The sequence below is a fragment of the Mustela erminea genome, chromosome 17 (assembly GCF_009829155.1).
Source record: "Mustela erminea isolate mMusErm1 chromosome 17, mMusErm1.Pri, whole genome shotgun sequence".
NCBI classification, from domain to species: domain Eukaryota; kingdom Metazoa; phylum Chordata; class Mammalia; order Carnivora; family Mustelidae; genus Mustela; species Mustela erminea.
The window spans coordinates 170,965-191,027 of NC_045630.1; the positions used below are offsets into that span (position 1 = coordinate 170,965).

General features: G+C 57.1%; 2 protein-coding genes and 1 pseudogene across 6 annotated transcripts in view; all 3 read right to left on the minus strand.

Annotated features, from left to right (window-relative positions):
• Window positions 1-9,651: 9,651 nt before the first annotated feature.
• LOC116576817 lies at window positions 9,652-9,770 on the minus strand (annotated as a pseudogene).
• Window positions 9,771-12,805: 3,035 nt separating this feature from the next.
• On the minus strand, window positions 12,806-14,797 carry LOC116576689 (vegetative cell wall protein gp1-like). The gene is made up of 3 exons (XM_032319173.1): window positions 14,771-14,797; window positions 13,009-13,578; window positions 12,806-12,968 (listed from the first exon to the last, which is right to left on the minus strand). The coding sequence occupies exons 1-3, from the start codon at window positions 14,795-14,797 to the stop codon at window positions 12,813-12,815; spliced, it is 753 nt and encodes a 250-aa protein (XP_032175064.1). The 3' UTR covers window positions 12,806-12,812.
• Window positions 14,798-15,200: 403 nt separating this feature from the next.
• The window catches only part of ADCY10 (adenylate cyclase 10), a 69,405-nt gene continuing 64,542 nt past the window's right edge, over window positions 15,201-20,063 (minus strand). For 3 of the 5 annotated variants that reach the window (XM_032318046.1, XM_032318044.1, XM_032318043.1), the window contains 3 exons: window positions 19,669-19,864; window positions 16,426-16,614; window positions 15,319-15,802 (listed from right to left, as the gene is read on the minus strand). In XM_032318046.1, coding sequence (XP_032173937.1) covers window positions 15,641-15,802; window positions 16,426-16,614; window positions 19,669-19,864 — 547 coding nt within the window. In that variant the 3' untranslated portion in view covers window positions 15,319-15,640. Of the gene's footprint in view, window positions 15,803-16,425; window positions 16,957-19,668; window positions 19,865-20,063 lie in introns of those variants that run through there. The other 2 variants (XM_032318042.1, XM_032318045.1) reach the window with 2 other exon arrangements.

Consider the following 20,063-nt stretch of genomic DNA (forward strand, 5'->3'; position numbering starts at 1 on the left):
GTTTGTCCCCCTCGGGCCGCACTGGGCTCCTCACTCTTCAGGAGCACCATGCACTGCCCGCTTCAGGCCCTGTGCACCTGCCGTCCCCTCGGCCTGGAGCTTGCACTTGGCGCCTGTCTGGGTGGCTTAATCACCCACTTCCTGTAAGCGTCCGCTCCCCTCAGAGAGACCTTCGGCCGCGTGCAGAACAGCCGCCTCACCCCCTCGGCCGGCTCCCCGGCCCCCTGCGTCCCACTGCCGTGTGCTTGGCCAGCTCTGCCCGTGGGAGCACGAGCCCCAGAGCACGGCTCCGGCTCACGGCTCCATCTTCAGGGCACAGACCAGTACCTGTTGCTTAGCCGGGGCTCCGTGAGCGCCGATGGGTGGGAAGGTGGACGCCTTCCTTAAGCACGTTTAGAATGAGAATGGCCCTGCCCCAGGGGCTGTGCCGGCCAGGGAGACTGAAATGAAGCAGCCAAGCTCCAGGCCCTTGCCACAGAGCAGGCCTGACGGGGCATAACGGCGCCAGCCAGCACCGACTGAGCGCTCGCCGTGGGCCCGGCACTCGGCATTTCTCACGCTGCGTCGCACGGTGCACATGCTGCTTGGACAACTTTTCACCCCACTTGTAGAAAGCGTGTCATGCTTGCGGTGTAGTCCTTGCCTGAGGTTATTCAGCGATTAGTTCCAGAGAGGCAGGACTGGGCTTGTTCTGAAACACTGCCCTGTGACCTAGCTCACCAAGATAAGCAAATAAATAAAAGAACTTCTTCATTCGAGTCAATGTGCCACGTGCCTGAAAGGCAGTCCTCGTGTTCAGGAGGAGCTCGGTGGGGCTGACGCGAGGGCGGTGTCGTACAGACACAGGGACCAGGGGCCACACTCAGTTTGGAAGACAAATATGGTGACAGTCTGTTGAGAGCTGTGTCACAAGTAATGAGGGTGCTTGTGTGGCTCAGTTGTTGGGTGTCTGCCTACAGCTCAGGTCATGATCCCAGGGTCCTGGGATCGAGCCCCGCATTGGGCTCTCTGCTGGGCAGGGAGCCTTGCTTCCTCCTCTCTCTCTCTGCCTGCCTCTATTTGTGCTCTGTCAGATAAATAAAAATCTTTAAAAAAACAAACGCTGTAATGTCTTATAAGCCATGATGTTTTCTAGGGATTTATTAACTTGCTAAAATTACCACAGACGCACAGGCGGCTGGCTGGCCAGCCTTCACGCTTTCCTGAGTGGGAGAGGGTCGGAGCTCAGGCCGGCCGTGGGAGAGGATCTCACGGGAATGCAGCGATCATGTGATGCGGCGCCAGGAAGAGAGACCCTCCTTCAGCACACAGAGGCAGAGTACCGGGAACTGGGTCTGGGGAAGTTGCTCCCACGGGGGCTCTGGTTTCCAGGCTGCACGGGGAGTGCACCAGCCAAATACACACTCGTGATTGCTGAGGCGGCCCCAGCCCCAGGCGGGCGGGCTTGGCAGTATTTAAGTAGAAACCTCAGATTCTCTAACCCCCCCCCCCGCCACCCCTTGAGGCTCCCTCCTCATCCTTCTGGGTGACTGCCGTGCTGGCCCGGTTGGGGTGAAGAACCGATGACTTCATCCTCCCCCGAGTGCCTGGGACAGCGGAGGGAGCGCTCTTGCCGGGCAGGACGGTGGCAGGTGTCGTCGGTGGAGTTGAGGCAAGGCACTGCCCGTCTGTCTCTATGGCGGGTTCCCACACTCACGTTCTCCCTGTATATCCACGTTTTCTGTGAAGGATTTCAAACTGGCACGAGAGGGGAGGGTAAAACCCACTTCCACACATCCGCCTCAGTGACGCTTCAGCTGCCCCTTTCTCCTTCTTCCTCTTTTCTGAATTATTTGAAAACAAATCCCAAAACATGTCCGTTTACCTGACGTTCTTTGGTCATGTCTAAAAATAGGTAAATTTTGTTACATAACCGTAATGTCTTATTACATTTAACAGAAACTTTTTTTTTTTAATTTATTTAAGAGAGCATGGGGAGGGGTAGAGGAAGAGCTCTGAGCCAGACGCGGGCTTGATCCCATGACCCAGAGATCAAGATCTTAGCGGACACCAAGAGCCCGGATGCCCACTGACAAAGCACCCCAGGCACCCCTAACGGAAACGTGTAAAGAAAAACCACACATTAAAAAAAAAAAAAAGAAATCTTCCCATTTGCAACGACGTGGATGGCACTAGAGGGTGTTATGCTGAGAGAAATAAGTCAATCGGAGAAATACAAATCTATGATCTCTCCGATACCAGGAAGTTGAAAAACAAGACAGGATCATGGGGGAAGAGAAGGAAAAATCAAACCGGACGAAAGCAGGAGACAAACCATAAGAGACTCTTAATCAAACAGGTTTGCTGGTGGGGGAGGGGTGACTGGGGATGTACACTAAGGAGGGCTCACGTTGCGATTGTTGCGATTTTGTACGCCTGACGAATCACCAGCCTGTACTTCTGTAACCAGTAATACATTGTATGTTAGTTGAATTAAAATTTAAAAAACACATTTAAACAATTCTTTGACTATAGGAGCGCTTGGGTGGCTCAGTAGGTTAAGCCTCTGCTTTCTGCCCAGGTCATGATCCCAGCGTCCTGGGATCGAGCCCCACGTGGGGTTCTTTGCTCAGCAGGAGGCCTGCGTGTCCCCCTCCCTGGGCCCCTGCTTGTGCTCTCTCTCGCTCACTCTCAAAAAAAATCTGTCTTAAAAAATAACGACAAGAAGGGGCGCCTGGGTGGCTCAGTGGGTTAAGCTGCTGCCTTCGGCTCAGGTCATGATCTCAGGGTCCTGGGATCGAGTCCCGCATCGGGTTCTCTGCTCAGCGGGGAGCCTGCTTCCCTCTCTCTCTCTGCCTGCCTTTCCATCTACTTGTGATTTCTGTCAAATAAATAAATAAAATCTTTAAAAAAAAAAAAAGAATTCCTTAATATCATCTAAAACCTGTTCATATTCAAATTCCCCCATCTCAAAAATGGCATTTACAAACGGTTTCTTCGGATCAGGACCCATGCACACACAGCTCCAGTGACGTCATGCCTGTGTCCGAAACAAAGACGGGACCACGGACCTCTGTGATTTGTTTTCTTCCCTCAGCGTGGTTCGGAGCAGCCTCTGTGCAAGCACAGAAAGCCCCAGGCCCTCAGCCGGTAACACCTAGGGAGCCTGCTCTCGGGTCGATGCACCATATTGGAAACGATTTCTGACTTCCTGGCTTTTGTTCTACTTGTCTTGTTTCTGTTGACCCAAGTGCTCCTGCAAGCGTCACCTGCTCTCGTGACTGAAAAATTTGCAGCCCGGGGCAGCGGCGCCGGATGAGACAAGCCCCCTTGGAAAGGGAGTCGGAGGGGTCGATGGTGGTGGCCTTCTAGCTCCCTTCGGGCTCCCTGTCCCCACCACATCCTTCTGAAGGCCCTGCGGCTGGCGGAAGGGCCACGGACTGGACTGTAAGAACAACAGCAGGGGGTGGGGGGGGCCGGAGGCTGGCGGAGGCCCCCGCACCTGCAGGCCCTGGCTGTGCTCACAAGGACGTAAACCTTTCAAGCCCCCAAGTCCCTGAGGAGCTGCTGCTTCCGGCTTCCCTTTCCTCCTGCAGACAGGGTGTGGGACCATTGTCCCTTCTTGGCTCAGGTTTGGGTTGGGTCCGTCATTCCTTTGCTGGGAGCCTCGTGGCCCCAGCCTGCAGGGCTCCTGAGCATGAAGAGGAAGGGCTGGTTCTTTTCTTTTTTCTTTTTTTTTTTCATGTCCACAGTTGGGACGAGGAAGTCTGGCAGGTTTAACATCCCTACGTCTGCTTCGGAGCCCTGCCCTCCAGTGCTGCGTGGCGGACACACGGGGTCTACTTTGGGCTCCTGTGCCCAGATCGCCACTCTGCTGAGGGAATGGGGGACAGGGCCCAGCTCAGGCCAGCTCGCTGAGGGCCCGAGGTTTGCCTTCGCCTGCCACAGACTCCGAGGACACTGAACTTTGACTCTAGATCCATTCTCGTTCTTTCTTAGGGTTTTGTTTTTGTTTTTGTTTTTTTGTTTTTTAACAACAGTGTCTTTCCACTCAATAAAAGAAATATGTTTACTTCATTTTGTAGGGAATCTCTTAAAATGTACAAGAGACCCGGAGGAATGTGGAGCAGGGAACAAAGAAGCTCTTGCTCTCACGGGCCCCATGGAACCCCAGAGGCTTTGTTTCTAACGCATCTGGACATTTCTATCAGAGTCAAAGGCCTGGACTTTCCTGCCCAGAAGCCTTTCCTGAAGGTAGTTGCTCTGCCAGAGGGAGCCGAGTTTCTGAAAAGTTTGCCTGGGCGTTTTGGTCCCAAAGAATGTAAAATATCTGTGGACCAAGTAGGTGCTGGTGGCCAGCAAGGTCCACACCACGCGGAGTCCTTCCCTGCAGGGAAGCTCCAGGGCCAAGCCTGTGGAACAGCATCACACCCCGAGAAAGGAGCACGTATAGAAGGCACAGCCTGAACCCCTCAGACACGGACACCTCAGGACACGCAGGGGTGCGGAGAGTAATGACTTCTGCTGGCTAAGTGAGGGTGCGCAAGGAGGAGGAAGCAGGTGTGCCCACACCTGGCTGGAAATACCGGGGCTGATACCGTGAGGAAGATGAGAGATTCGGGTGCCTTGTGTACATTTTGTCCATTTCAGTTCATTCTGGGTTTTTCCAGGGTTCCCTTGCACGCCACCTCCTCCTCCCCGTCCACAGGCATGTGTTCAAGTCATTGCAAAAGGCAGTCCCTTCCCCTGGAGGCCAAGGGTGGGTAGGAAGGAGGGTAGAAGTATAAAGCAGGCTAGCCAGTGTGTGACCTGGCATCGGACGGACATCAGAGCTGTTGTCAAGCACTGGTTTGGTATCTGGAATCCCGTTAATTGGAGAAATACATCTTTTTTGTGTAAGTATTTTATTTGTCAGAGAGAGAGAGTACACATGCAGGGGAGGCAGCAGGCTCCCCGCTGAGCAGGGACTCAGATCCCGGGACCCGGAGATCATGACCTGAGCCGAACGTCTGCACGTTCAACGGACTGAGCCGCCCAGGCCTCCCAGCAGAGATCCATCCCGACGAGAATTGTAGCCCATGCAACGTGATACGTGTTCTCCTACGTATTAGTGATTCCCCTTCGATCCAAGCTGGTATTACTCTTTACAGATGCTCCCGGTCCATCTTTGATGGTTCTGCCTTGGCATTTTAAGGTCAATGAAGTTAGTGCACGGCCCCTATGGTCGCCAGTGGCCACATGCAACCACTGACATGAAAATTGCGTGAAGTGAAATAGAATTTACAGTTCACATCCTCCGTCATACTAACCACATTGCAGGTGCCTGGTAGCTGCAGGTGCAGAGGACGGGACACACGCGGGGACAGCAGCTTTCCTTCAGCACAGGGAGTTCTGTCGGACAGCCCCGGGGCAGACCACGCAGGAGCCGGCTGCCTTTCAGTCCGTGGTGCCCCCACACACTCTCGGGACCGGCGGAGGCCGTTCCAGTCGGAGGGGACAGCCCAGAGCCTCGAGCTGGGGGAGAGAGGGGCCAGCGCGATGGCCACGTCGGATTCGGCAGGGAGTGGGCCCTGACAGCCTTGCGGTCCAGGCTGAGAAACGGGGGTGGCCGCCCTGAAGGCAAAGGGCTTTAGCAGAGCAGCAGCGAGCGGGAATTCGTAGGGAGCGAGCGCACCTGCCCGCCTGTGGGGTGGCGGCCAGAGACCTGTTAGGTGGCTGTCGGGGACGCCCGTCACCAACCAGCAGGATCGTCAGAGCGGTGGGAGTGAGGATGGCCAGGAGGGTCTGGGGAGGGCGGGGGAGGGGGTGGGGAGGGCGGGGGGAGCGGGTGCGAAGAGCGACGGACGGGTGGGCGGGGGAGAGACGGCCCGAGAAGAGCAGCGGCAGCACCGCGGAGAGACGGGCAGCCGCTCGCGGGCGGGGGCTCCTGAGGGCCTCGGGGCTGTGGCCCCGGCGACAGGTGGCTCGGTGGGTCCCAGGATGACCAAGTGCTCGGAGCGCCGCGTCCCCAGCGGACGGGGCCTCTCCCTACGTGCCGGCCGCCGGCGAGCGTCCTCCTCCGGCTTCAGCGCTTCCTCCGGCGTCTCCGACGGGGCTGACCCCTCGGCGGCGGCCGCGCCGGCTCCAGGCCCGCACCGCGTCCCCCCGCGTCCGCGCGGCCGCCGCTGCCACCCCGCGCTCCCCGAACGGAGTCTCTGAAACAAGGCGGCGCGCCCGTCCTCGGGGAAGTCACCGCGTCCCCCGCGGAGCTCGCAGCCCCTCAGCCGCCCGGTCCTCGGCCTCGAGCGACGTCGGTCCCGCGCGCTCCGGAGCTCGGTTCAGACCCTGAGGGAGGCCCAGGCTCCCTGTGGCTGCCACAACCGCTTCTCCAGCCTGAACACCTTACCTCAGCCTGGCAAGGCTCCCCGGCCCGGCCGGCTGTCTCCCAGGAAGCTTCCGAGGAACGTCGAAAGCCACGTCAGGGTGGCGTCTCTCCATGCCGTCCTCCCACAAGCCCTGTGTGGTTCTCCCCCAAATCCTGGGTTTATTCCCTCTGCAGGGAGCTTACCTGAACTAACTCCTACCAGCCCGTAAAGCCGGCCGGGATTGCCGTCCCCGTTTAACACACGGGACCGGGGGCGCCTGGGGGGCTCCGTGGGTTACAGCCGCTGCCTTCGCTCGGGTCATGATCCCGGGGTCCTGGGATCGAGCCCCGCATCGGGCTCTCTGCTCAGCAGGGGGCCTGCTTCCCCCTCTCTCTGCCGACCTCTGTCTACTTGTGGTCTCCGTCTGTCAAACGAATAAAATCTTAAAAAACAAAAAACAACGAGGGAACTGCCCACGAAGAGGTGACCCTGCCCAAGGACACAAAACGGGCGCCTGGCCGTGCGGGGATCCTGTTCAGAGACGTCCTGGACCCACGCGTCGGTAACGACCAGGCAGACGGGTCCTCGCGGGCCTGTCCTCGCGGCCCCAGCCCAGAGCCCAGAGCCCCTGCGGGTCACCTTCGCTCATCTCCGTGAGGGTCCACGCGTCTCACCCGCTCAGTGCACGACGCGTCCCAACCTCTCGGGGGCCTGTGGAAACGCGAGCACCTCCCGCCATCTGCGAGCTCTTCCCGCCCACTTCCCGCGCGCCCAGCCCCTGCGCCCCCGGCCTGGCGGTGGAGGAGGGGGACAGAGCCCCGGCCTCCAGCGACCTGCAGAGGGAAGGGGGGTCAAAGGTCGTGCTTAAAGAAAGAAGCGGATGTCCGGTCTTCTCCGTTCCCTGCGCTCCTGAAGCCTCAGGGATTCGGCGCCTTCTCCGGGGAACTCTTGGCCGGACACACCGGCTCCCGTGGTGTTGCAGGCGGGGTGGGGGCTGCCCTGGACGCGGAAGCGGTTCAAAGGGTCGCGGACGCTGCGACCGCGGCCAGAGCGGGAGGCGGCGCTGCCATCTGCTGGCCAGAGAGGGGACGTGCCCACGCCCGTCCTGTGGGTGGGAAGCAGGCCCGGACGGCGCCCAGTGTGTGTTCTGGATGTGGGGAGAGTGACAGGAAGGTCACATAACTGGTTTGAGGCAGGCTGGGGGCCGGAAGTGCAGGGTTCCTGTACAGCCGGACACACTCCCCTCTGGGCTGCGTGAGTGCCACGGCGCATCTTCCCAGCGCGGTCTGGGAGTTCGGGGGCTGCACCTCCAAGAACCCCTGCCTTCTTCCTGTCCACCTGCGTCCACCTCCCAGCCTTGCCCATCTTTGCTCTGCCAGGGGAGAGGGGGGCCTGGCTCACTCCAGGGCTGGGCAGCCTCCAGAGCGTCTGCTGGCCCAGAGGGGCTGACGCGAGGCTGTCCTCCACACCCACCCATGTGCCCCCCACCTGCCCTCCACCTGCTCCACTGTGACAGCTCCTCCACCCAACGGACTCTTCCCTCGGCTCCCGCCACAGCTCTCCTGCTCTCCTGCTCGCCTGGCACAGCGACCTTTATGCGGTTGGTTGAGCCCCGCCCCTACACAGGTGGCCAATCGGATCTCTATTTGCTCTAGTGGATATACACATGCCGCACTGATTGGACATCTCCACCCGGCCTGCCCCGCCCCTACTACATCCAGGGTCCACAAGCACGTTCCTCTGGGAGGGGCAGGCCCTTACATTCCCCCCTTTTCTTTGGAGATTAGTCAAATCCTTGACTTTTCAGATAGTTCTATCTTATATTGAACATATAAAACTAACATTTTATCGCCCCAATTTTCTTTAGTATAGCAACAATAAACTTACAGTTTTTTTAGTCTTAGTTTTTAGTCCATGGTCAACAGGGTCTGTCAGCTGCCGCTGCCATCTCTGGGGGGCATCCTTACTCTCGGCTCGTTTGACGTGACCCGCATGAACCCAGGCCCTAATACCTTCTACTTTTACTGCCGTGGGGGTGGTTAGGATAACAGTAAATTGTCCCTTCTAGCGAGGCTTCAAGTTCCTCACTTGGTAGTGACGTATCCAAATCAAGTCCCTGGGATGTGGTTCCACCACTGTCTCTGTCCCAGTGTGGGCAGTTTGGATCCCTTCTTTTTAAGACAGACTGTAATGCCTGCAGTGACTGGGGTATAGACTGATCAGTCATTTCTGCTAGGGCAACCTCCTGTAGCCTAGGACAGAGCGGGGGGGGGGGGGTGTCCTCCCAAACATTATTTCAAATGGTGTCACCTTGTTTAAATAGGGTGTACATCGTGCCCTGAGGAGAGCAAAAGGAAGGAGATCCATCCATCCACCGCCAGCCTCCAGAATTAACTTTGTCAAGGTCTCTTCGAGAGTCTGGTTCATTCTCTCCTTGCTCAGAGCTCTGGGGCCAGTAGGCACACTGTAGTTTCCAATTAGTGCCCGTGGCCTTGGCCATCTGTAGCGCCTTGGTGAATGCAATCAGTTTTGCTTTTCCACGGAGGTCCTGTGTGGCAGGGCTGTCGTCCAGAGTCCCTGCTCAGGAGAAACCATTGCAGCCCCCGCATACCTTTTTCCACTGACCATGTAACTACTCCCTTCTGTGAACAGAGTCATTTCCGCATCCGGGAGGGGAGTGTCTCTGAGATCCGGCCTTCTTCCCATGACTTGGGTTAGGATCTTCCCGCAGTCGTGTGGGTGGTCAGCCAGCACCTCTGGTAGCAATGTGGCTGGATTTAGCACTGCCGGGGGCCAGAAGATCACTTTTTTTTTCATTCAGGAGGAGGGCCTGATACCCCGTGACTCAGGCATTTGTTATCCACCGGTCTGGTGGAGTCCAGAGAAGGCCCTCGATAACGTGGGTGGTGGTCAATATGAGATTTTGATCCAGAGTCAATTTGCATGCATCCTTGACCAGGAGGGCCATGGCAGCAATTATGCAGAAACAAGGGGGGAACCAAGCTGCTACTGGATCTAGTTTCTTGCTAAGATAGGCCACTGGCCTTCACCAAGGCCCCAGAGTCTGAGTCAAAACTCCTTTAGTCAGCCCTGCCTTTCTATCCACATACAAGTGGAAGGGCTTGGTAACATCTGGGATGGCCAATGCTGGGGCACACAGTAAGGCTCTTTGTAATTCCCAAAATGCTCCTTCTGCCTCAGCTGTCCACACTCTAACATAGTGAGTCCTCCCTTAGCCAGTTCGTAGAGAGGTTGTGCCATCTCCATGAAGGCAGCATCCACAGCCTGCAGTAGCCCACCATCCCAAGAAATTCCCTCTTGGAGATCAAAGCGAAAGCAACCGGTATTCCCTGGCAGTCTTCCATCCAAGTACTAACCAGGCCCGACCCTGCTTAGCTTCCGAGATCAGACGAGATCGGGCGCGTTCAGGGTGGTATGGCCGTAGAAATCATAGGGTTCTTACCAGATATTCTCAGATGAGTGTACGTGACACCCTATGTAACATGGAACCGTCCTCCCCTTGCTGGAGGAAGCTGAACTTTCTCATACCCTACTGTTACCTTAATCTGTCCAGGCTTGGTTAGCTACCATATCTTTCTTGTTCACAGTTACGTTGGCCCCCGGCCTTCTTGGGCTACTGATGCCTCGTGGTCATACCCGTTCTGTACAAAGGAGGAGGTAGTGGAGGGTTTCTAAGTGCTTGGAACAGAATGATGTTTCAGACAGACGGACATGTCGTTCAAAGACGCAGAGGCTGCAGAGAGCCTGCATGTTCAGGAACGTGCCAGCAGCTGCACGTGTATCACTCGGGACAGGTCCCTGGCAGCCTCCGATGGCCAAGATTTGAAGCCTTGACTCCCGAGCTCCTCCCATGGGCCCTTGTGTGACCATCAAGTCCAGACATCAGAGAAGAGGGACGGGCAGCTCATGGAGCTTCAGAGAGTTTTCTTCCCCTTGGAAGATGGCTTCCTAGACTCAAAGTGGACCCTCAGACTCTCGTTTTTCTAGGTCTGAAAGCCAACACAGAGGTGCTGAGGCTCATGGGCATGCATGTTCTAGCATGTGGGTATCGGCCACCTGGCAGCAGTGCTGCCTCGCCTGAACCCACACCGCCCACTCCCCAGGCTGTGCTCCCAGGAGCAGCAACACTCAGCAAGGGGAGGCTACCCGGCCCTGCTGCCGGCTACTGATCCCAAGTTCCTGACGATGGACGAAGGCACGTAGGCACACCTTTAAGCCTACACACCTCTGCTGGGTGCTGAGCCAGAGTCCAAATTCATTGCACAGAATTTCCCCTGTTCCATCTCCCAGATTCTGGGTGGAGGAGCTCAGAGAGAACAGCTGTGGTCTGTTCTGCCATCGGAGCAGGGCCGTCCCTGGATGCTGTCCTGCTCGCGTCCCTTGCAGGAACTTAGGACCGTCTTATCTAAGGTCTGTCCGTATAAACCCTGGACCAGGCTACTCCGTGGAGTAGATGACCGTTATGCCATATGACGCCCCACGAGATTCAGGGTGCAGCCCACTCAGACTTCGTAGCAGAAGCGGTGGAGCCATAGAGATACATTCACACAGTCAGGCACTCTTCAGATTCAAACTTTTACATATCGCCTACTTTTTACATACAGAGTTGCTTTTCTCACTTCCATCAGTCTTAATTACACTTAACAGAATTTTGTACTCTTAGAAATACCTTAATCTCTACTGAAGACTAAATATAAACCAATTGTGAGTTGTTACAACAGAATTCTTTAGATGGCAAATTTATCAATCAGTTAAGCACAGAACGTGTTCAGCAGCAGATTTCAAAAGTACAAACCCAGTTCCAGCAACCAGCGCCCTAGCACTTCATCCCATTTGGTTAGGATCTAGATGTCCAACAAATTTAACTCCATTTGTCATTCAAGCAACCCTTCACAGTTTCAGGTTACCAAAGACCTCATGTTCCACCTGGGCCCATTCCACTTCAGGTGCCAAGCTTTCCCTGCCAGCAAGGGGGAGGGGCTAGGCAGTCCACATCAGGCCAGAGAAGGCAAGGAATTCCTCGAAACAAAGGGAGTTTCGGCAGCTGCTTGGGAATATTCCTTACAGTCTGTCTTGAGGTCGGTTCATCCCACAGTGCCAGTTCTGCTTACCAAAAGTGGCCCACTAGGCACTCAAATTCCACGCCCAGCTCTAATGAGCATCAGCATTGGACACCTCAACCCAGCATTTGACTGACTCCAGGTGGCTCGTTATAGCCCTTAACACACGAAATGAGTGAGGGAGAAGCCCCCCATCTATTATGAGGAACTGAGAGATGAAAGCCAACGTCCCCTTACTCTCTGCTTGCCACATTCCTTCAACCATAACAAACACCACAATAGACAACAAAAAGACAAAACCAAACAAACAACCACAACCCCAGTGGCCCTCATCCAGAGCCTGCTGCTGGGGGGGGGGGGCTTTCTTGGTCCCCTGCAAACACAACAAACCACACAATAGACAACAAAAGAACCAGACAAAAACAACTGCAGACCCAGCGATTCTTCCCCAGAACTTGCCACTGGTGGGGGCTATCTTTATCCCCCAACTGCCTAAGGGGACTCGAACCCCTCAACTGTCTAAGGGGAGGCAGGGGACTCGAACCCCCCGACCACCCAGGGGGACTCAAACCCCCTCAACTGGCAGGGGAGCCATACCCCCCAACTGCCCAGGAGACTCAAACCCCCCGACTACCCACGGGGACTCGAACCCCCCAACTGCCCAGGGGGACTCGAATCCCCTGTCGATCTATCAGCAGAGGGATGGAGCATCCCTGCATCCACTCTAGCCCTGGGGAGCATGGCTGCGTCCAGCTTCTCCCCGGTAGGCTATACCCTGGAGCTCCAACCAGACAGATAGGAGCCCAATACTTCTGATACCCAATACCTCAGATCCCAATGCTTCCGATCCCAATACCTCTGATCCCCAATACCTCAGATCCCAATACCTCCGGAGGCTTTTCCTAAAAATTCCGATGCTGGCTCAGTTCTCGTCGTTTGATCCCGGACAAGCCCCCAAATGTTAGGGTCCGTGATCAAAGGAACGAGACTGATACAAAGCGAAGGTCAAGCAAAACTTTATTTCGCACCAAGCATCAAGAATCAAACTGACTGGTCAGGACTATCTCTTACAAAAAGGCGACAATGATGATCCCGACAAGGTCACTCCCAAGAAGGCCGCTCCGGACGAGGCTGCTCTAGATGAGGCCGCTCCATGATCGGAGCCACTCCCAAGAAGAGGCCACTCCCAAGACGAGGCCGCTGCTCTATGAGGTTGCTCCCCGGACAAGGCCGCTCCCAAGAAGAGGCCATTCTGGACAAGACCGCTTCCCGGATGAGGCCGCTCCCAATGACAAAGAGGCAATGATGACAGCGACGATGACAAGGAGGACAACCCAGATGACAGACTCTGCTCCCCACGATGCCACTCTGACAAGGCTGCCCCCCAGAGGAAGACAGACAAGGCCACTCATGGCTCAGGGTGGCAAGGCATTTTGCAGCGAAGCTGCTGGCGGCTAGGGGCCGTTGGCATCTCAGGGTTGCTGGCGTCTCGGGACCGCTGGCATCCAGGGGCTGCAGACGTCAGGACCGCTGACCGCGGACTGCTGGGGTCTCGGGACCGCTGGTGTCTAGGGCCTGCAGGTGTCGGGACTGCTGACCGCTGGACTGCTGGACTGCTGGTGTCTCGGCAGCTCCAGGCTACTGAAGGCAGGGCCGCCGGTGGCTCGGGGCCACTGGAAGCTGCAGATGGCTGAAGGCTGCAGGTGGCTCGGGGCCGCTGGAGGCGGGACCACAGGTGGCTCGAAGCTGCAGGCTGCTCGAAGCTGCAGGCGGCTTGAAGCTGGAGGCTGCAGGCGGCGGCTCGGGGCTGCCGGAGGTGGGACTGCCAGAGGCAGGGCCGCAGGCGGCTGGAAGCTGCAGGCAGCAGCTCGGGGCTGCCGGAGGCAGGACTGCAGGCGGCTCGAAGCTGCAGGCAGTGGCTTGGGGCCGCCAGAGGCAGGACCACCAGAGGCAGGGCTGCAGGCGCTGGAGGCTGCAGGTGGCTGGAGACTGCGGACGCAGGGACCACTGGTGGCAGGACCACTGGCGGCGGTTCTAGCTCTTACAAGAGCTGTGACAGCTCCTCCACTCCGCCGACTCCTCCTTGTGCTCCCTCCTTCTGCTCCAGCTACAGCTCTCCTCCTCTCCCGCCAGCCTGGCACAGCAACCTTTATGCGGTTGGTTGAGCCCCGCCCCTACACAGGTGGCCAATCGGATCTCAATTCACCCTAGTGGATATACACATGCCGCACCGATTGGACATCTCCACCTGGCCTGCCCCGCCCCTACATCCGGGGTCCACAAGCACGTTCCCCTGGGAGGGGCAGGCCCTTACACCAGGAAGAGACAATGGAACCCAAAGGACTCCTTTCTGAGGCAGCTCAGCTAAGTCTTCTGAGAGGCTTTCCTGGGTGCTGCTCCCAACCACTCGATTCTTACCCTGCCCACGGCGGGGGCTTCACTGGTGGCCTGCTTCCTCTAACGGCTTCATGAGCTGGTCAAGGGCAAGGATCGGCCCTTTATGTCTTTGTGTCCCAGCCTCCCCTCGGTAATCAGTTCCTGGTACGTTGGGACTCGTCCAGACGTGTTTGTTGGATGAGTAAGTGAATACAATGATGTACGAAATAATGAAGTAAGAAAACAAGTAATTTTTATGTAGCGAGTCCCCAGCTTCCAGATGACCCAAAAGCTTTGAAAGGGATGATACTCCCATGCAGGTTACCCTTGGATGTATTTTTTTTTTTTAAAGATTTTATTTGACAGAGATCACAAGTAGGCAGAGAGGCAGGCAGAGAGAGAGGAGGAAGCAGGCTCCCTGCTGAGCAGAGAGCCCGATGCGGGGCTCGATCCCAGGACCCTGAGATCATGACCTGAGCCGAAGGCAGAGGCTTTAACCCACGGAGCCACCCAGGCGCCCCTACCCTTGGATGTGTTTATTTTAAAAGCAGTCCTCTGTCAAATAACGTTTTTTACTTGGACGGCACATTGTCTTTTCCAACACCTTTCCCCTCTGTCACCTGCGAGCCTCACACGTGTGCGGAGACAGGGAGGTTCGGAGACAAGCCACGGGAATAAAGCTTGTGTGCGGCAGAGCGGCTGGAGTTCAACCCTGTAATTTCCCAGGCTGCTCGTCTTCCCACCGTCCCAGGCCCCCAGGCCTCCGCAGCACAGCTGTGCCACCAGGATGAAAAACATACCCTCACTTAGCAGGACAGTGAGATACCGGCCTGTGAAAGAAATGCCGGCCTGGGGGCACTGCTGTGGAAGTCACCGGGAGAAATCTGGGCGCGCATTACAGGAGGGCAGGTCCCTCCTGTACAGGTTCCAGGGGAACCTGCTCCGGGACCAGAAGACGGCTGGAACCCACGAGTGGAAATCCTGGGGCACCTGCTTGAGACTGCCACTGGGGCCCATGGGAGGATCCGGCACAGGGGCTGGGCCGTGCGGCGGTGGGCTGGGTCCCGATGGGTCCCACACACGCAGGGGCACGAAATGCCACTGAGAACACTGCTGTCTGTGGCGCCCGTGGGGCTGCGCCGGGTTCAGGTCAGGATCCCCAAAGCCGTGCTCTCGCTCACTCTCTGTGAAAAGCTGACACAAAACAACTGTTCTGTCTGCGAGCAGGAGAGAGACTGTCTGCACGTGGCTCCCTGCGTCTGGGACACGCACCTAAGTGCTACCGCCTCCCCACCCCCTTTTTTTTTAAGATGTTATTTATTTATTTGACAGACAGAGATCACAAGTAGGCAGAGAGGCAGGCAGGGCCGGGGGAAACAGGCCCACCGCTGAGCAGAGAGCCCGATGCGGGGCTCGATCCCAGGACCCTGAGACCACGACCTGAGCCGAAGGCAGAGGCTTCACCCACGGACCCGGCGCCCGAGCGCGGTCACTTTCTTAGGTCAAACAAGCGGGCTCTGAGCTGCGCTTGTGCCCACCTTGGAGCCGCTGGTGTTTCAACCGCAGCGAAACCCGGTTCCACCGAGCGGCTGCTGCGCGCACAACAGACGGACGCCGAGACGCGTGAGTAACCGTCGGTTTAATGGGTTCACCCGGAGCGTGTCTGTCCCCGCACGGGCCGCGTGGGCCGCAGTGAGCTGGGCGAGCCGGGGACAAGGGGCGGTTGGGCGAGGGGGGCAGGGCGTGACCCCGCGGGCCCTGCGGACCCTCCGGGAGCGGCGGGGGACGCGGGAGCCTGGGGGCAGCGGGGAAGGGGACGGACCGGGTCCTCGCGTCCGGCCAGAGCTGCCGTCCGCGGGGCTAGAACGGATTGTCCAGGATGTTGACCCTCATGAGGAACTTGTTCTTCTGCACGTCCTGCGCGCTCGCCTCGCCGGCCGCCACCTTCTCCCAGGACGGGAGGCGCGCGAGCGTCTGCGGCCAGCGGTCGTCCGTGCGCTCGGAGCTCGAGTACCAGCGCTCCTGCGCGGGCGGGGCCGGGGTCAGCACGGGGTCAGCGCGGGCGGGGCGGGGGTCAGCACGGGGTCAGCGCGGGCGGGGCCGGGGCCAGCGCGGGCGGGGCCGGGGCCAGCGCGGGCGGGGCCGGGGTCAGCGCGGGGTCAGCGCGGGCGGGGCCGGGGTCAGCGCGGGCAGGGCCGGGGTCAGCGCGGGGTCAGCGCGGGCGGGGCCGGGGTCAGCGCGGGGTCAGCGCGGGCGGGGCCGGGGTCAGCACGGGGTTGACGGGGCTGGGGTCAGCGAGGGCGGGGCCGGGGTCAGCGCGGGTCCGGGCCCTCGAGCGTCGGGGCCCCGCGTGCCCACCGACAGACGCTGACCCCACCCGGCCGCCCGCGCGCAACCAGCCCGGGGAGGGCGCGGGGGGCGCCGCGTGGGGCTCCGGAGGAGGGCGGGCCCGGGGGCAGGGCGGGGACGCGGCGAGGGCCACGGAGGGCGAGGGACGCTCCGCAGGCCGCGAGGGAAAGACGGGGTGGCGCACGGGCCCGCCGCGCCCACACGGGCCGGGAAGGCCTCCGGGCCTGGGAAGCCGGACGGCCGCGAGCTCCCGCGGCCCCGGAGGCGGCTGTCCCGGCCCGGCCGGCCGCGCCTACCTTGCTCATGTTCAGCCAGCACCTCTCCAGCACGTTCCCCTGCGTCTCGGACAGCTGCAGGGCCGTGTTGAGGAACAGGTCGCAGTTCTGCCCGTCCCCCATCAGGATGCACGCGTAGGCCATCAGGTGGTAGAGCCGCGGGTAGAAGACGGGGCCGGTGGTGTTCTGGGCCACCAGACTCTCCAGGCTCTGAAGGAGACACGGCAAACCCGAATCAGAAAGCGGCCGCGGCTCCCGCCCGGACCACCTGGAACGTTCCAAAGCTTCCGGCCATGTGCGTTCCGGAGGCCTCCGTGGAAGCCGCGGCCAGGAGGGGACACGCGCAGGGCGGAGTCTCAGCTGACGGCCAGACCGAGAGTGAGAGGTGGGGGCTCGCTGAGAAAACTCTTATTCTGATGCCCGAAGCCGCAGAAGGTACTGTTCGGAACTCGGAGCGTAGACTGAGCGCGCGCGGAAGCCTAGCAGCCGGCAAGAGCGCGTTGTCACGCTGGCTTACGGGCTCCGCACTCGTTCCTCCGTCCTTCCCCGTCTCTGAAAACAAAGCAAGCAGGCTGGATGGGGCCTGGTAGGAAGCAGAGGTGAGCTTTCCATGTTGTGTCAGGAGACGTGTCAGCTTTCGGTCCCGGCCAACGGCTGCCCTCTAGGAATGCGGGCCTGGACTCCCCAGATACACCAGGTTTTAAAAGAATCGGAAATTCAGAATTTTTATGTCGAATATCCCAGTGTTTGAATGCACCGTGTCCAGCTTAACCAAGACTTCTTTGTGAAGTATATATAGTTTTTCTTTGGGGGGGTGGGGAAGGTTAATTAATTTATTTATTTGGGAAAGAGAGAGAGAGAAAACAAGTTGGGTGAAGGGCAGAGTGAGAAGCAGGCTCTCCTCAGAGCAGGGAGCCCACCCCAGGGCTCAGTCCCAGGACCCCAAGATCATGACCTGAACGGAAGGCAGATGCTTCACAGACAGCCACCCAGGCGCCCCTGTGCATATAGTTTTTCTTTTCTCCTAGTTTTATAATGCTATCAACCTGAAATCAACATCTTTATAGATAAATTTTTTTGCCATCTGATTATTTCCTTGTAATAATTCCCCGGGAGACAGTGAGGCGATGGGGCATCTGAAAGCTGTTTTGCCAGAGAGCTCCCTGGGAAGTGTACGGGGGTCTCTCGGAGTAAGGATGGGTCTTCCTCACGTCTTCGCTAATTTCACCGTCGATGAACTAGCGCTTTACTGTGTTGTCGCACTTACTGCAGTATTACAGAGACGGACCCAAAACGCTGAGGTTTCTGGACTGACCTCTTCCATATCCATTTAGTCCATTGATTAAACAAATGAAACATCTAGGGACTCCTGGGTGCCTCAGTCAGTTAAGCATCTGCCTTCGGCTCGGGTCACGATCTCAAGGGGCCTGAGATCAAGCCCCACAACGGGCTCTCTGCCCCGAGTGGAGCCTGCTTCCACCTCCGTCTGCTATTCTCCCTGCTTGTTCTCTCTGACAAATAAATGAGTAAAATCTTAAGGGGGAAAAAAAGGAAATGAAACATCTACTGTGAACAGGACATTGTTCTGTGGGAGACACACTTTGCTCTCCATCCGTGGTCCTGTACTCTGTTTGCTCCCTCTGTCACATCCTCCCAGCCCCAGGCCCCATCCCCTACCTGCTTCTCCAACTCTGAGAAACCCCAGACTCCTCAGGAGTGCAGAGAAGGGTTTTCCCGGTGGCGCCTGCGGTATTTCGAACCGCCCTGGCTTTGGGACGTGGAGTTTCATCGCTCACTAACATGTGCTTCCCTTTCAGCACCTGCTGGTTTGTCTAGTGGATCTGCACCGATTGCTTTGGCGGGACACATGGTGCACCTTTGCTAGTAACCGATCGCTAGGAGTGATAGTGAGAGTCGATTCGCTTGTCACAGGTAATGTGCCTGGTACTTAAGAGAGAGAGGACGTTGGAATAGATCACGTGCAAGATGGTTAAAGAAAATAAACAAACACCTCTTTCTTCTGAGCACCGTGGAGTCAAGCCTGTCTCAAGCCCCTCATAAGTCCTTCTTTCCACTTAGGAATAGACGTTTACTCTATCAAATTACACAAAGTCACACAATACATAATGAATCCATTATGTATGTTATCAACCTGAGATCAACATCTTTATAGATAAATTTTTGTAGTTTCTTAAGATATTTTATTTATTTATTTGACAGAGAGAGAGAGATCACAAGTAGGCAGAGAGGCAGGCAGAGAGGAAGGGAAGCAGGCTCCCTGCTGAGCAGAAAGCACCATGTGGGGCTCGTTCCCAGGACCCTGAGATCATGACCTGAGCTGAAGGCAGATGCTTAACCCGCTGAGTCACCCAGGCACCCCTAATTTGTGTTATTTAAGCTGTTAGGTTTGTGGTAACTGGGGACCTGGCAATGGGGACCAGCTACACCTGTGCTCGGTGTTTAAGAGAACAAGGCAGGTAAGGGTCAAGCCCACGCAGAGATTCAGCTTCTCACTCCCTTGGAGGGCTTGCCCTGTCCAGGCTGGAAACCCAAAGGTGGGCACTAGGTGTAACCTCCCCGGTCGCACTCCCACATCTGCACCTGCTGGTTACTACCTGTCAGCTGGCTGTTCTAATTACATGTGTATTTTTGCACTCAGCGCAGTTTTGCCAGTGAGTGGAAGATACGCACGTTCTGATGCTTACACTGACTGAAGCGTTTGAAAACTCACTTTACGAGTTTGTTTTTTTTTAAGAAGTTCACTTAAAAGACACATTCAGGATCAACTGAATATTTTAAACTTGCACGTGCAAAGACTTACCTAACAAGATGTCTATCACAGGAGCAGCAGGAAAATGCTACGAAAAAATTTCTGTCCCAGAACAGTTTGGCATAGTGTTTAACAAGATCTTTGAGATTTTATCTATAAGAGAAAACACTATGCTTCCCTTTAACTCGTGCTGTAGAAAACAATGTACTGACAGGAAACCATTCACAATTTATTTTGATTGCACGTTTTATAAAAATGGAAACGTGCGTGTGTGCACACACAGAAAAAAACCTCAACAGCGCTGTCTCGATAGATCAAAAGCGGTTATCTCTGGGTAGTAAGGTTGTGGCCAATTGGTGTTTTCTTCCGATTCGGAGGGGAGGGGTTACCTTAAAAATTCGTACTATAAACATGTAAGTTCTAGAATCCGAAACAAGAATTATCACAAGGAGTTAGACAGAGTCCACTTAAGGCGCGGCTCAGCCTGGACTCACCTTGAGCAGCTCGACCCCGCTGTCCTGGGCATTCTCAGACTGACCCTCGATCTGCTTCTGAAGGTAGAGGACTTCCCCCTCCATGTACCTACTGATCCCTTCGTAGTAGAGCGCGGTGGGCGTTCTTCTGGGCACCAGGTTTTTAGCTCTGCTGGAAAACTCGTGGAAGCTGTCCCAGTCCTGCAGCCGGGCATACCTGTGGCAGCACAGAATGAGCACGTGAACCCGGGGGCGCTCGGAATGGGCTGCGGTTCTGACCCGGCTCTCCCGGCAAGTCCAGCTCCCAGGACCTGGGCCGGGCAGCCGGCCGTGCGCTCCCCAGGGGGACCGTGGGCTGGGACGCCTGGCAGGGTTAGAGCGGTTTGAAGCAAACAGGGTCCTCAGACACTCAGCTA